The following is a 16,390-nucleotide window of genomic DNA, read 5'->3' as shown; positions in this document are numbered from 1 at the left end:
TTTATAAACTGCATTTTGTGAATATTTGTGTTATCTTTGTCTAATATTAAAATTTGGAGTGATGTGAAACATTTAAGTGTGACAAACATGTGAAAGAATAGGAAATCAAGAAGGGGCAAACACTTTCACATAACTGTAATGAAGCAGCCTTTACCCCAAACTCGCAGGGATTTCACTTTAAATGTTTTCATTTAAACTATTTTAATGATAATTGTATTAGTTATATGGTTGCTGTTAATGAAACAGGATAGATCAATAGTACAAGTGAGCATTGGAAACATTGCCAGACATCTTATTGGAGAAAAAGGCTTCTATCTCCACTTACGACCCACTTGTCCTCCCCCTGCCTCCTGAATTTATAATTTTATTTGTAAAATCCATCTTAATATCCATTTCTTTTTCCATCTATCTGGCAGCACCTTTCTCCCCTCTTTCTATTGAAAGCATATGGAGAACAGGCCTAACCAACCGAGCATGCAAATAGGAGTAGGGTGGCAAAATTGGGCTGGCAGTAATCTATGTTGTTTGGGGAACTTAAGGTAATTTAGGACTATCAGCTTATTGAGGAATAAAGCTACATGCTGGCAAGAGAAGCCTATAGAGAGAGGGGGTAGAGAGGAGGTGCAGAGCGGGAGGCAGAGCGTTGTTTCTAGTTAGTTTTGTCTCTGCCAAAGCTGGTGTCACAGCTACACTGCTCAGAAGTGCTGTATAAAGGCTTCTATACTGCTGTTCATTCTCATTGTATGCTACAGGGAGATGGAGACGCTGGATTTTCTCTTTGTGTGCTGCATCAGGAAAACATCAAAGCAGCTAGTCTACAGAAATCAATGTATGTTTGTTTGTTTACTATCTCCAAGCTATTTTAATAAGTTATTTTTTTCCCTCCCTGTCTTGTAGACTACATCGCACCAATGAGGATGATCGAGAGCATAGATTCTGATGATATGGTATCCAGCAAGGACATGTGGGCTGAGATTTGCCCCAGTTCTCCAGACCTCCAGGAAACAAACCCACCAGACAACTTTTCAGACTCTTTCCTGTGTCCTGATCCTAGTGAAATGCCCGAGAGTAATAGCTCATCGTACTCTCCCAAACCTTGGGCTCCATTACAAGATTCTGAAGTATACTTAGCCGCTTTAGGTCAGTAAACCAAATTCTGTTTTCTTTTGGTGCTCATCATTCATTCGGCATGAATTCCACATAAAACGTCATTAACGTGATCCTTCCTTTTGACTCTGTTTTGACAACAGTGGAAAGTACCCATATATACTTGTGTATTAGCCGACGCACTTAATTTTGCCACAAAAAACTGAGAAACTTATTGGCTCGAGTATAAGCCAGTTATGCGTTGTCCCCTCATCCCCATCCAGATACATAGAGCGTGCCGGCTGATCGGCGCCGCAGATGCAAGTGTGGCAGCTGTGTCACTGTCACAATATATGCATGGAGAGTCTGTGTCTTGGGCTCTACATGCATTTGTTGTGACAGTGACACAGCTGTGACACATGCAGCTGCGGCGCCGATCAGCCGGCGCTCCATGTATCCGGGTTCACGCTGTAGCTTATTCTGTAAGATCTATAGCTTGCCGAATAAGCAGTAACCCGAACAAATTTGCTCAACTCTACTCCTCGTCCCTATCCTGGTCTGCATGGCTCCTCATCCCTATCCTGGTCTGCATGGCTCCTCATCCCTATCCTGGTATGCATGGCTCCTCATCCCTATCCTGGTATGCATGGCTCCTCATCCCTATCCTGGTATGCATGGCTCCTCATCCCTATCCTGGTCTGCATGACTCCTTATCCCCATCTTTGTCTGCATGGTTCCTCATCCCCATTCTTGTATGCATTGCTTCTTATCCCCATCCTTGTCTTAATGGCTCCTCATCCCTATTCTTGTAAGTATGGTCCCTCATCCCTGTCCTTGTATGCATGGCCCCCATGATAAGAGCATAAAACAAATCCTACTTACTTTACCTGCGCTCCCTTTATGCATCTTGTTCCAGTGCCTGCAGCTCAAGCGGCCGAGCGATCACGTGTCCCTGCTCATTAAGATAATGAATATTCTCTCCACTCCACACCTATAGCAGTGGAGAGAGGTGAATATTCAGAACTCTTAAAGGGAACCTGTCACCTCGTTTTGCCGCTATAAGATGCAGCCACTGCCTTTTGGGGCTTATCTACAGCATTCTGTAATGTGATAGATAAGCCCCCGGTCCGACCTGAAAGAGAAGAAAAACAAGCTTTATTATACTCACCCGGGGGTGGTCCGATCCGGTGGTTGATCATTCTGCTAGCTTTGTGCCGCGCTCCTGTACTGATTTGCTCTGGCCTCAACTTGTCAGAACCTTGTCCGATTTCACAATAACGGTGCATGTAGCTGAAAGGGCATTGTACATCGGAGAGGAAAGGTTTAAGTACCTGTCAGAATTTTTTTTAATACATATAGCCCAAAGTGTGTAATTTACAGCATTTATGTAATTTTTCACAGGTTACCAAATGCATAATATTCTAAGCACACGGGCAGCATCATTTTTCTTTCCTCAAGTCACAAAAAAAAATCAAATAGTAACCCCTTTCTGACATTGGACGTACTATCCCGTCGAGGTGGTATGGGCCCGTATGACCACCGACGGGATAGTACGTCTAACGCGATCAGGCGTGCTCACGGGGGGAGCGCGGCTGATCGCGGCTGGGTGTCAGCTGACTATCACAGCTGACATCCGGCACTATGTGCCAGGAGCGGTCACGGACCGCTCCTGACACATTAACCCCCGGAACACTGCGATCAAACATGGGATAGGGAAGCATCGCACAGGGATAGGGCTCCCTGCGTGCTTCCCTAAGACTCTCGGAGCAACGCGATGTGATCGAGTTGCTCCGAGCGTCTCCTCCGTCCTCCTCCCTTCAGGCCCCAGATCCAAGATGGCCGCGGGGCTCCTTCCGGGTCCTACTGGGAGGTGGTAAGCCTCCTGCAGTGCCTGTCTGACGCAGTGCAAAGTATCAGATCAGCGATCTGACACTTTACCATAATGTCCCACACTGTGACAAAATAAAAAAGTTAAAGAAAAAATACATGTGTAAAAAAAAAAAAAAATATTGTTCCAATAAATTTCTTATGTAAATAAAAAAAACAATAAAAGTACGCATATTTAGTATCGCCGCGACCCAACCTATAAAACTATCCGACTAGTTAACCCCTTCAGTGAACCCTGTAAAAAAAAAAAAAAAAAAAAATAGGCAAAAAGCAACGCTTTATCATCATACCGCCGAACAAAAAGTGGAATAACACGCGATCAAAAAGACGGATATAAATAAACATTGTACCCCCGAAAACGTCATCCTGTCCCGCAAAAATGAGCCGCCATACAGCGTCATCAGCAAAAAATAAAAAAGTTATAGTCTTCAGAATAAAGCGATGTAAAAATAATTATTTTTTCTATAAAATAGTTTTTATTGTATATAAGCGCCAAAACACAAAAAAAAATGATATAAATGAGGTATTGCTGCAATCGTACTGACCCAAAGAATAAAACTGCTTTATCAATTTTACCAAACGCGGAACGGTATAAACGCCCTCCCCCCAAAAGAAATTCATGAATTGATGGTTTTTGTTCATTCTGCCTAACAAAAATCGGAATAAAAAGCGATCAAAAAATGTCATGTGCCTGAAAATGATACCAATAAAAACATCAACTTGTCCCACAAACCTCACATGACTCTGTGGGCCAAAATATGGAAAAATTATAGCTCTCAGAATGTGGTAGCGCAAAAAAATTTTTTTGCTATAAAAAGCGTCTTTTAGGGTGTGACAGCTGCCAATCATAAAAACCCGACATAAATAGTTAATCAAACCCCCCCATTATCACCGACTTACTTAAGGAAAAATAATAAAATAAAAAAATGTATTTCCATTTTCCCGTTAGGGTTGGGGCTAGAGTTGGGGTTAGGGTTTGGATTAAGTTTACGGTTGGGTTAGGGGTGTGTCAGGGTTAAGGGTATGGTTAGGGTTGGGATTAGGGTTAGGGGTCTGTTGGGATGGGATTAGGGTTAGGGGTGTGTTGGGGTGTGGTTAGGGTTGGGATTATGCTTAGGGGTGTGTTGGGGTTAGTGTTGGAGTTAGAATTGGGAGGTTTCCACTGTTAAGGCACACCAGGGCTCTGCAAACGCAACATGGCGTCCGATCTCAATCCATACAATTCTTCGTTGAAAAAGTAAAACAGTGCTCCTTCCCTTCCGAGCTCTGTCATGCGCCCAAACAGTGGTTTACCCCCACATATGGGGTATCAGCGTACTCGGGACAAATTGGACAACAACTTTTGGGGTCCAATTTCTCCTGATACCCTTGGGAAAATACAAAACTGGGGGCTAAAAAATTATTTTTGTGGGAAAAAAAAAAAAAGACTTTTTTATTTTCACGGCTCTGCGTTATAAACTTTAGTGAAGCACTTGGGGGTTCAAAGTGCTCACCACACATCTAGCTAAGTTCCTTAGGGGGTCTAATCTCCAAAAAATTGGGGTCACTTTTTTGGGGTTTCCACTGTTTAGGCACATCAGGGGTTCTCCAAACACGACATGGTGTCCAATCTCAATTCCAGCCAATTTTGCATTGAAAAGTCAAATGGCGCTTCTTCCCTTCAGAGCTCATCCATGCGCCCAAACACTGGTTTACTCCAACATATGGGGTATCAGCGTACTCAGGACAAATTGGACAACAACATTTGGGGTCCAATTTCTCCTGTTACCCTTGGTAAAATAAAACAAATTGGATCAGAAGTACTGTATTTTCTTGCGTATAAGACTACTTTTTAACCCCTGAAAATCTTCTCAAAAGTCGGGTATCGTCTTATACGCCAGGTGTCGTCACCGGGAAGGTGTAAGTGAAGCAGAGGCAGAGAAGGAGATAATAGGATACAAGGGTGAGCCAGATGAGTGAAAGAGGAGTGTTTTTCTAGGCACAGCACCGCTCTCTCTGTTTTTTGCATAACCCTGGCATCCCAGACGCTGACAGTTTGCTTCACTTACACCTTCCTGGTGAGGCGCTCCCTCACCTCGTCATTGGGACCTCTCCCCCCCCCCACTATATACGTCGACCGCAGATTGCTTCGCACCCACCCTATAAGACGACACCCGGCATATAAGACAACCCCTGACTTTTGAGAAGATTTTATATTTTAACTGGAAAAGTTGAGGGTCGTCTTATGCGCCCAGTCATCTTATATGCCGGAAAATACGGTACATTTTTTGTGAAAAAAAAAGTTAAATGTTCCTTTTTTTTTTTTTTTAAACATTCCAAAAATTCCTGTGAAACACCTGAAGGGTTAATAAACTTCTTGAATATGGTTTTGAACACCTTGAGGGGTGCAGTTTTTAGAATGGCTGAGGCGTGTCACTGCTGTGGTCAGTGATTGGCTGTGCAGTTGTTTCCTGTGTATCAAGAGAGATGAGGAAACAGAGGGGCCGGTAAACACTTGAATGAGAGGAGCAGGTGTAGCTGTAGTGGTGTTTCTCCTCTGCACCTTTCGTTGTTGACAGGCCTGCAGCTGTGAGGTCACGTATACAACATGGTGCCCCAGTAACCCAATACGTAATGGCCAATACTGTAATTGATGCAAGACCTGAGCCAAAGATTAATTTCCTGGTGGCACGTGTGACTGAAGACTTCTGAGCCCAGTCCTTGGCTTTAATGGGGTCCCGTGTTGTTGTTATGACATCTGAGTTGTAGTCTCACTATCAAAAAAGTATTTTTTTTCCTTAAAAAAGGCTCAAGTTTTTAATGAGTCGACATCCCCTGTACCTGAAACATCTGAAGACATGATGCACTTTTGTGCAGTTTATGTCCAGTTTTGGTCATTTGTATTTTGTGCACCTGGTGTGATCTCATCCTATTTTATCATTTCAGAATGTAGGTTGCAGAAGATTAAAGGTCAGACCCGTGAAGTGACCTCCAAGGACATGTTACTTTCCTTAGGGCAAGCGAAAAAGGAATGCTGGGACAGATTTCTACGGGAATCCTCGGAAGCTGAAGCTTACAGTGAAATAAGTGACGTTGACAATAGGTACAAAGAATCACAGCATTATATATTGGTTGTCATTGTTGAAAACTGCTAGATGAAAATAAATCATTCAGGGCCTTCCTTTTTTAAAATCATTCCCATGAGGTTAACCAGCCATGTGGCCTTTGATTCCCCTTTTATGTCCCTTCTTTGGCCTGTTTCCATATTATTATGACAGTGATATTCCCGTATTTTATCATTGATGTTATTCTCTGTCCGGAATCACCATGTTAAAGGGAAAGTTATCTGTCTAACATAGGTGATAGCTTGATGATCAGTAGGGGTCGGGCCACCGGGACTTGCACCGATCACCAGATTGGGGAACTGGTTTTCCAATAACAAGATGGCATAACAGGCTTGAAGCACAACCGCAACTCAATTAATTCTCCTTGAGGCTGCTGAAGAAAGCTGAGCGCAGTGCACGGCATCCCCGCAGGCTGAATATGGCGGCGGTGGAGCTGCACACTAATACCTATTACCTAGCGGTCAGATGTAAACTGTGAAGGAACCCTGCAGCAAGGGTTAACTTCCCCTGCAAATGTGTTGGCACCTCCAAAGCCAAAGATACCCTTGTAGCTCTCCAGGCTGGTTATTATATGAAGATCCTGAATGGCAAGGATAGGATAGCCACCGGAGTGTACCAAGTCAAGTTTTGTTTTTTGGTTTTTTATGCTGTTTTTAAGCTTCATTTACTAGTATGGGACAGTTTAGAGGAAGCCTTGAATAACTTCTGTCCCCTTCCTCTCTGCTACTCGGTTAAACAGGATCTTTCACTTTTTTTTCTTTAAAACAGAGTACCTCCTCCAATGGCCGCTCCACTGATTTCTGGATCAGTTTTTCTTTTTCTTCTGTACCCCTTCGCTCTAAAGCTCTGCCCCTCTGTAATAATGGTGCAGAATTTCCCTTTGACCCACTATGAGTGTACCACAGAACGCCTCTGTAGGCGGGGCTGTGTTCTGATTGGTCAACCTCAGAGGAGAAAAAAAAGCAAACGCCCACAGGGAAGATCTGTGATATACACCCAATTGGTTCTTTAATACCGGAAGGCATAAATTTGGACTGGAGGGGCACAGGAAAAAAAAAAAAAACTGTTCCAGAATAGGTAAAGCAACAGCAATTTCAGGAAGTTCTAATTTTAAAAATCCAGGGATCGGTCATGTGTGAGCTAGAAGGCCTGTAGAAACTGTGACCATGATCGGGCTGCCATTCCACTGTAACTCCGAAAAAAATGTATTGAAACTCAGACTGTACAGTTGAAACCAGAAGCTTACATTCACTATATATAAAGACACATATGGATGTTTTTCGCAATATCTCCCGTGAAATCAGAATAAACCTTCTACAAGCTTCTCACAATAGTTGGTCAGAATTTGGGCCCATTTCTCCTGACAAAACTGGTGTAACTGATCCAGGTTTGTAGGTCACCTTGCTTGCACCGGCCTTTTCAGCTTTGCCCATAATTTTTCAATAGGATTGAGAGCAGGGCTTTGTGATGGCCACTACAAAACATTGACTTTGTTATCCTTAATCCACTTTGTTACCATTTTGGCAGTAAGCTTCATGTCATTGTCCATTTGGAAGACCCATTTCCACCCAAGCTTTAACTTCCTGGCTGATGTCTTAAGACGTTGCTTCGGTATTGCCACATAATCTTCTTTTCTCATGATGCCATCTATTTTGTGAAGTGCACCAGTCTCTCCTGCAGAAATCCAGAAATGCTGCCACCCCCATATTTCACAGTAGGGATGGTGTTCTTAGGCTTCCAAGCTTCTCCCTTTTTCCTCCAAATGTAACGATGGTCAATATGCCAAAAAAGTTCAATTTTAGTTTCATCAGGCCACAGGACATGTCTACAAAAATTAAGGTCTCTGTTCCTGTGTGTATTTGCAAACATTAATCTGGCTTTATCTTTCTTTTGAAGTAATGGCTTCTTCCTGGCAGAGAGGCCTTTCAGCTCATGTTGATACAGTACTCGTTTCACTCTGGATATTGACACAATCTTACCAGTTTCCGTCATCATCTTCACAAGGTTTTTTGCTTTTGTCTTTGCGTTGATATGCACGTCGGACCAAAGCACTTACATCTCTGGGACACAGAACACATCTCCTTCCTGAGCGGAAAGATGGCTGGACATTGCCATCTTGTTTGTACTTGTGTATAATTGTTTGTACAGATGAACGAGGCACCTTCTGGTATCTTGAAATTGGACATAGGGCAAGTCGACAATTCTCTTGCTGGTTTCTTGAGACTTTCCCATGATGCTACACAAAGAAACAGTGTGTTTCACGTGTGCAAATACATCCACAGGAGTGTCTCAGAAGCTTGCAAACACATGACCTCATCATATGGGCAGTCCAGATTGGTTAAAAGCATAGTATTCGTAGTGTATGTAAACTTTTGACTTTGCAGTAATAAAATACCTTAAACCATTATCTCTCTTTCATTATTCTGGCATTTGGCAAATAATAATTACGGTAATCCTAATTGTCCTAAAACGGGAAAGGTTTATTTTGATTTCATGTCAGATATTGAGAAAAACATGTGTCTTTTTATATAGTGGATGGAAACTTCTGGTTTCAACTAAATGTCCTGTGGGGATAAAGCCGGACCCAATACTGGCTATCCTGGCAAGATGTTATTCTGCAATTCATCTAATCTAAACCCTTCGCACCCGCTGTGTGTGAGTCCCAGCTCATTACCCCCGTTTAGCCGGGGTCTCGGTTCTCATTTGTAACTTTTAACACCTATTGATTTTCTTCTTTTTTTTTTCTTGTTCTTTAATTCTCACATCTTCAGCAAGCTAGAACATTTGAAGAGGTGGCTGCAGCCTGAGAAGGTGGCAATAAGTGCCGAGGAGGTGCAGTGTTTAATACCCGGCGAGTCTCCATCGATAAAAGGTGAAAATAAGGAGCTGGACTCTGTTGAGCAGTGACCTCCTCTGTGCTGCCGATCCACAGCGGTGTATCTCACAGTCCTTCATGATGAAATGGTTGTAGACGATATAAACTTCCCTCGTAGAAGCCTCCGTTCATACCTTGTAGTTCGCAAATGTGCGACAATATAAGTAACATGGATAAACTTGTATTTTTCTCCATTCTGTATCACATTTTATTTAATTTATTACTTTTTATTAATAATAATAATAATAATGGTAATAAAAAAAAAACATTCAAGTTTGCAGCCACAAAGCAACGGAAAATTGCCATTGAGTCATTAAAATTGCTGTTTTAGAACTATTTTATATTCATTCCGCACAAAAAATGAAAGTGACTATTGCACAAATCGTTGTGCCAGGTCTAGATAGTCGCAATAACTTTTCCAAAAATTTTGGGTGACCTCATGTACTATGTGCAATATTAGCAAAAAGCTATTTTTTCCCCTATCCATAGAGTAGGGAACAACTTGCTGATCACTGGACATCTGACTGCTGGAACCCACAAAGATCCGGAGATCGGGGCTCTGGAACCCAGTGAGTGAGGACTCCGCAGCTCCATCCTGAGTGGAGCTGGGGGTGCTTATGTTCGACCATCACTTCAACCATTGTCTATGCATGGGACTGCTGAGTACATCTTCATGGCAGTCCCATGGTCAGTGAGTGGAGCAGAGAGTACACAGTCAGGATGGAGCCACATCCCCCCGTTCTTGGGGTTGCAGCTCTACAACCCTCCTTGATCACCTGCTTATTCCCTATGTAGAGGATAGGGGATAACTTGCCTTTTTGGGAGGAACCTTTTTAGATGCCCTAAGGCAGTGTTCCCCAAGACCGGTCCTCAAGACCCACCAACAGGTCATGTTTTCAGGATTTCCTTAGTATTGCACAGGTGATAATTGCTTCACCTGGACAGGCAAGCATTCAATCACCTGTGCAATACTAAGGAAATCCTGAAGACATGACCTGTTGGTGGATCTTGAGGACCGGACTTGGGGAACACTGCCCTAAGATAAGATGGCATAAAGGGGGTTGTCCAGGATTAAAAAAAAAAAAAGCATTGCTTGACCTTGGGCTGAGTTAGTGGAATGGCATGGACATTTTTTGGCATGGACAAGTACTGGAGCACCTTACTACCAACTGGCTTTCCATTTATCTCTGTCCTTCTTTGGCTCCGGTAAAGCCAGAGCCATCATTCAGTGAAGAGTAGGCAGAGAATGATGTGGGAAGGTGCACCGAACAGTTTGGCCACACCGAGGGTGCACTGAGCACATGTGCTTAGTTTGTAAAGTAATTTGTCCTTGCATACTCTCATTACATTTTGGACGTCGCCTTTTAACCATGATACATTCCTGCTTGTAGATTGGTTGCCTGTGGATTCAGATGCTCTCTAGATTTGTGGTGTGGATTCCACAATGGAAATGCAAATTGCAGCACAAAACAATGTAAATTGGGTTTTAAAAACCCAATAAACATATACAAAAAAAATAAAGATTCCCGCAGACTTTCTAATGTACACCATCTCCGTACACAATCTTTATTGTGCTTTACGTGCCAGAATTCAGGTCGAACCTGCTCCCCCGAAACTGTTTTTCTTGACTTTATCGTTTATTTTAGAGACTTAATGCTCCTTGATTGACAAGGGGGTGTGGCATGGAGAATGGGGCTGTGGCCTCACTGAAAAGAGGGCTTGGTATAATTGTACCATTGTGCAGCAAAACTTGGTATATCAACTAACTAGTAGTGTAAAAATGGGCCAAGTTTATCAAAGTGCATGAACTGCCCTGATAAATATTGTCTAAGTTTGCACCATTTAAGAATTAGACAGTATTAATACATACCACCTGATATATTATTTTTTTTAATTTACAAATTTTACTTAATCAAATTAAATGGGGTTTGTTGTAAAGTTAAAGTTTTAATTTTTGTTTTCAATTTTCTTTATAGTTGTAAAAATATTGTTTTTTTATTTTAAAGTATTTTCCTTGCAACTGGACATGTGACACCATAATGAGCCCAGAGGTGGCTGTGACACTGGTTTCTGCTATTAGTACATGTTGGTGGTCACTAACCACTGTCTAGGAGGCGATCGAGAAGGTGTAAAGAGTTTGCCCTTCTCCACTGAGTGATCATCGCCCACTGTGAGAATGGTAGCCAGTATAGTGGTAGCCATTTGGGAGGAAAGTTTTCTGATCAGCCTTTGTAAAGTTCTGAATCTTTGTAATATACTCCATTACCTTATCTTGTTTGTCTCCAATCTAAAGGTACCATCACATTAAGCGATGCTGCAGCGATCTAGACAACGATGTCGATCGCTGCAGCGTCGCTGTGTGGTCGCTGGAGAGCTGTCACACAGACAGCTCTCCAGCGACCAACGATGCCGGTAACCAGGGTATACATCGGGTTACTAACCCGATGTTTACCCTGGTTACCAGCGTAAACGTAAAAAAAAATAAACACTACATACTTACATTCCGGTATCTGTCCTCCGGCGCTGTGCTTCACTGCACTGTCAGCGCCGGCCAGCCATAAAGCAGAGCGGTGACATCACCGCTGTGCTTTACGGCTGGCCAGCGCTCACAGCCAGTGCAGGAAAGCACAGGGCCAGGGGACAGACACCAGAATGTAAGTATGTAGTGTTTGTTTGTTTTTTACGTTTACACTGGTAACCAGGGTAAACATCAGGTTACTAAGCGCGGCCCTGCGCTTAGTAACCTGATGTTTACCCTGGTTACCAGTGAAGACATCGCTGAATCGGCGTCACACACACCGATTCAGCGATGTCTGCGGGAGTCCAGCGACGAAATAAAGTTCTGGCCTTTCTGCTCCGACCAACAATGGCACAGCAGGATCCAGATCGCTGCTGCGTGTCAAGCTGAACGATATCGCTATCCAGGACGCTGCAACGTCACGGATCGCTAGCGATATCGTTCAGTGTGAAGGTACCTTAACACTATCCTGACGTGCTGGTTTATCTGCACAGTTCATGACGTCTTCATAGGCGATTAACCAAAGCTAGACACAAAGACCCATACTATTATTTTACCAAAAATAGAAAAACTTTGAGTACACATTATACCTATGAATTACTCCTTAAATATAAATAAATACTGAACAATCCATATATGAAAATATCTTTTTAACATATACAGCTCTGGCAAAAATTAAGAGACCACAGCAAAATGTTCAGTTTGTCTGATTTTTCTCTGTATAGGTATATTTTTGAGTAAAATGTAAATTGTTCTTTTATTCTATAAACTTCTGATAACATGTTTCCGAATTTCCAAGCAATAGGTTTTGTACTTTTTTTCTGAACAAGAGAAATGGTTAAAATAAAAAAATCAAAACCCCAGTGCTTTCAGACCTCAAATAATGCAAATAAATCAAGTTCATAATCATTTAGTAACAACAATACTAATGTTTTAACTCAGGAAGAGTTCAGAAATCAATATTTTGTTGAATAACCATGATTTTTAATCACAGCTTTCATGCGTCTTGGTATGCTTTCCACCAGTCCTTCACACTGCTTCTGGCGCAAAAATGTAAGCAGTTCTTCTTTGTTTGATGGCTTTTGACTATCCATCATCCTATTGATTACATTCCAGAGGTTTTCAATGGAGTTCAGGTCTGGAGATTGGGCTGCCCATGACAGGGATTAGATGTGGTGGTCTCTTAATTTTTGCCGGAGCTGTATATATAAACACAACGACCTGAAGAAAAAGGTTAAAAACGCCCAAGAAAAAAGGGCAATGTGGTCAGTGGCAAATCACATCATGTAATCAGATTATACAATAGCAATCAAACAGTAGGGCAAGTATATAAACCGGATAAAGAACGCTAAATTTATAACAGTGATTACAAAAAAAAATAATATAGTAAATATTATAAAAAGAATTCCCTGAGATTAGAGCGAACCCCTCAAAGAATGTTTCTACCATTACATGCAGCCATGTCAGAATACCAGTACCTGCCACGAGCCATAGTAAATGGGCCAAATTCAGCCAACACCACTCAGTATCCCAACACGCGTTTCGCTTATTGCTTCATCAGGAGTACATAGCAAACTTTGTACTCTTTAATGAGCTTTTTTTTTCCCCCTCGTACTCATAGTGCTTCAGGGAGGACAGCAGAGAAGTTCACATGCTAGCAAGCAAAATTTAAGTGTCTTACAAAGATTCATAACTTTACAAAAGCTGATCAAAAAGTAAAGAGTAACTAAACTTTAAAAAAAAAAAAAAAACATAACAGGAAGAAAACTGTTGGTTATATTTGTAACTTCTTTGTAAAGTTGTTTCATTTAAAAGTCATCCTGGATGTGGTTCATACCGTCCATTTCAGTTCCAGTTTGTTTGCTTTTGTCTTATGGAATACGACAGTGGTATTTCTAATAAAATCTTATTTTAAAGAAAAAAGTGTTGTGACTTTTATTTGTACAAAAAAAGCTTGCCTTGAATGTCTTTATCTCACAAAAGGGAACCACGCTTTGTAAATCATTCAACTTCAGTAGCTTTAACCCTTACTGCTGAAGCCTGTTTGAACCTTCCTGACCAGACCAAATTTTTCAATACTGACCAGTGTCACTTTGTGGTATAATAACTGTGGAACACTTCAACTCTACCCAGTAAATCTGAGATTTTTCTTTTGTGACATACTGTACTTTATAGTAGTTTTAAATTTAAAGTCGATATGATGTGCGTTTTTTTTATGAAAAATTTGGAAATGTGATATTTTGAAAAATTTGCAAGTTTTGAACTTTGAATTTTTTTGCATTTAAGGGAACCTGTCAGCGGGATTGTGCTCAGTAAACTACAGACAGCCTTGGGTTGACACCGTTATACTGATTACAATTTGATATTACTTGCGTTTATTTGAAAAAAAACGGAAATTTGGTGAAAATTTTGCATTTTTTCCAACTTTGAATTTTCATGCCCTTAAATCACAGAGATATGTCACACAAAATACTTAATAAATAACATTTCCCACATGCCTACTTTACATCAGCACAATTTTGGAGCCAAATTTTTTTTTTGGTAGGGCAGTCTCACACGTCCAGATATTTCCGGTACTGGAAAAATCGGTGCCGGAATTATCCGTGTCCGTGTGCCGGTGCGTTTCTGTGGCACATCAGTGTGGCACACGTGCGGCACACGTGTGCCGCCCGTGTGCCTACTGGATACCACACGTACCGTGCCGGAGACAGCGCTAAAGTTTATGGGGACCTGGATATTGATTTTACACACTAATATTCATATCTTCTCTACAGCAAACGCTGCTGCAGGGAAGATATGAATGGGGCTTCAGCACCAGTGGGGTGACAGCGCTTAATGTAGCGCTGTCTCCTGCACGGCACACGGACTGCACACGGACAACGTCCGTGTGCGGTACGTGTTTTACACGGACCCATTGACTTCAATGGGTCCGTGTAATCCGTGCGCTCCCACGAACACTGACATGTCTCCGTGTTTGGCACACGGAGACACGGTCCGCAAAAAATCAATGACATCTAAAAAGATGCATTGATTTTAATGTGTCTACGTGTGTCAGTGGCTCCGCTACGTGAGGAAACTGTCACCTCACGTACCGGAGCCACTGACGTGTGAAACCGGCCTCAGGGAGTTGAGGGTTAAAAGTTGACCAGTGATTTTGTATTTTTTTTTTTTTTTTTGTTAGGGACCACATCATATTTGAAGTTGCTTTGAGGGGTCTATATGATAGAAAATACAAAAAAGTGACACCATTAGTGTTGAGCGATACCGTCCGATACTTGAAAGTATCGGTATCGGATAGTATCGGCCGATACCCGAAAAATATCGGATATCGCCGATACCGATATACGATACCAATACAAGTCAATGGGACATCAAGTATCGGAATGTATCCTGATGGTTCCCAGGGTCTGAAGGAGAGGAAACTCTCCTTCAGGCCCTGGGATCCATAGTGAGGTGTAAAATAAAGAATTAAAATAAGAAATATTGATATGCTCACCTCTCCAGCGGCCCCTGGACATCACGCTGGTAACCGGCCGGCTTCTTTGTTTAAAATGAGCGCGTTTAGGACCTGCGAATGACGTCGCGGCTTCTGATTGGTCGCGTGGCGGTCACATGAGCGGCACGCGACCAATCAGAAGCCGCGACGTCATTCGCACGCCCTAAATGCGCTAATTTTAAACAAAGAAGCCGGCCGGTTACCAGCGTGATGTCCAGGGGCCACCGGAGAGGTGAGCATATCAATATTTTTTATTTTAATTCTTTATTTTACACATCCCTATTGATCCGATACCGATACCCGATACCACAAAAGTATCGGATCTCGGTATCGGAATTCCGATACCGCAAGTATCGGCCGATACCCGATACTTGCGGTATCTGAATGCTCAACACTAGACACCATTCTAAAAACTGCACCCCACAAGGTGCTCAAAACCACATTTTAGAAGTTTATTAACCCTTCGGGTGCTTCACAGGAATTTTTGGAATGTTAAAAAAAAAAAAAAAACTAACATTTAACTTTTTTTCACAAAAAAAATTACTTCAGATCCAATTTGTTTTATTTTTCCAAAGGTAACAGGCGAAATTGGACCCCAAAAGTTGTTGTGTAAACCACTGTTTGGGCGCATGGCAGAGCTCGGAAGGGAAGGAGCACCATTTGACTTTTTCAATGCAGAATTGGCTGGAATTGAGATCAGACGCCATGTCGCATTTGGAGAGCCCCTGATGTGCCTAAATAGTGGAAACCCCCCACAAGTGACACCATTTTGGAAAGTAGACCACCTAAGGAACTTATCTAGATGTGTGATGAGCACTTTGAACCCCCAAGTGCTTCACAGAAGTTTATAATGTAGAGCCGTAAAATAAAAAATCATATTTTTTCACAAAATGATTTTTGCCTCCAATTTTTTATTTTCCCAAGGGTACCAGGAGAAGTTGGACCCCAAAAGTTGTTATGCAATTTGTCCTGAGTTTGCTGATACCCCATATGTGGGAGAAAACTACTGTTTGGGCCCATGTCGGGGCTCCGAAGGGAAGAAGGGGCGTTTTGGAATGCTGACTGATGGAATGGTCTGCGTGCGTCACGTTGCGTTTGCAGAGCCCCCGATGTGCCTAAACAGTAGAAACCCCCCACAAGTGACCCCATTTTGGAAGCTAGACGCCCCACGGAACTTATCCAGATGTGTTGTGAGAACTTTGAACCCCCAAATGTCTCACTAAAGTTTATAACTCAGATCTGTGAAAATAAAAAATCAATTTTTCCCACAAAAATGATTTTTTTAGCCCCCAAACTTTTATTTTCCCAGGGGTAACAGGAGTAGTTGGACTGCAAAAGTTGTCCAATTTGTCCTGAGTACGCTGATACCCAATATGTGGGGGTAATCCTCTGTTTGGGTGCACGGCAGAGCTCGGAAGGGAAGG

The 16,390-nt window shown here is 42.2% G+C and overlaps 1 protein-coding gene across 4 annotated transcripts in view; it reads left to right on the top strand.

Moving 5' to 3' along the window:
- CCDC32 (coiled-coil domain containing 32) overlaps positions 1–9,202 on the top strand; it is a 45,462-nt gene extending 36,260 nt beyond the window's left edge. For all 4 annotated transcript variants that reach the window (XM_069729691.1, XM_069729696.1, XM_069729704.1 and 1 more), the window contains exons 2-4: positions 898–1,140; positions 5,899–6,055; positions 8,849–9,202. In XM_069729691.1, the coding sequence (XP_069585792.1) occupies positions 912–1,140; positions 5,899–6,055; positions 8,849–8,984 (522 nt within the window). In that variant the 5' untranslated portion in view covers positions 898–911 and the 3' untranslated portion in view covers positions 8,985–9,202. The remainder of the gene's footprint in view (positions 1–897; positions 1,141–5,898; positions 6,056–8,848) is intronic.
- Positions 9,203–16,390: the final 7,188 nt, after the last annotated feature.

Source organism: Ranitomeya imitator, chromosome 1 (genome assembly GCF_032444005.1).
Source record: "Ranitomeya imitator isolate aRanImi1 chromosome 1, aRanImi1.pri, whole genome shotgun sequence".
Lineage (NCBI taxonomy): Eukaryota > Metazoa > Chordata > Amphibia > Anura > Dendrobatidae > Ranitomeya > Ranitomeya imitator.
Note: the sequence above shows the minus strand (reverse complement) of the source record. Positions and strands in the feature narration are given on the sequence as shown.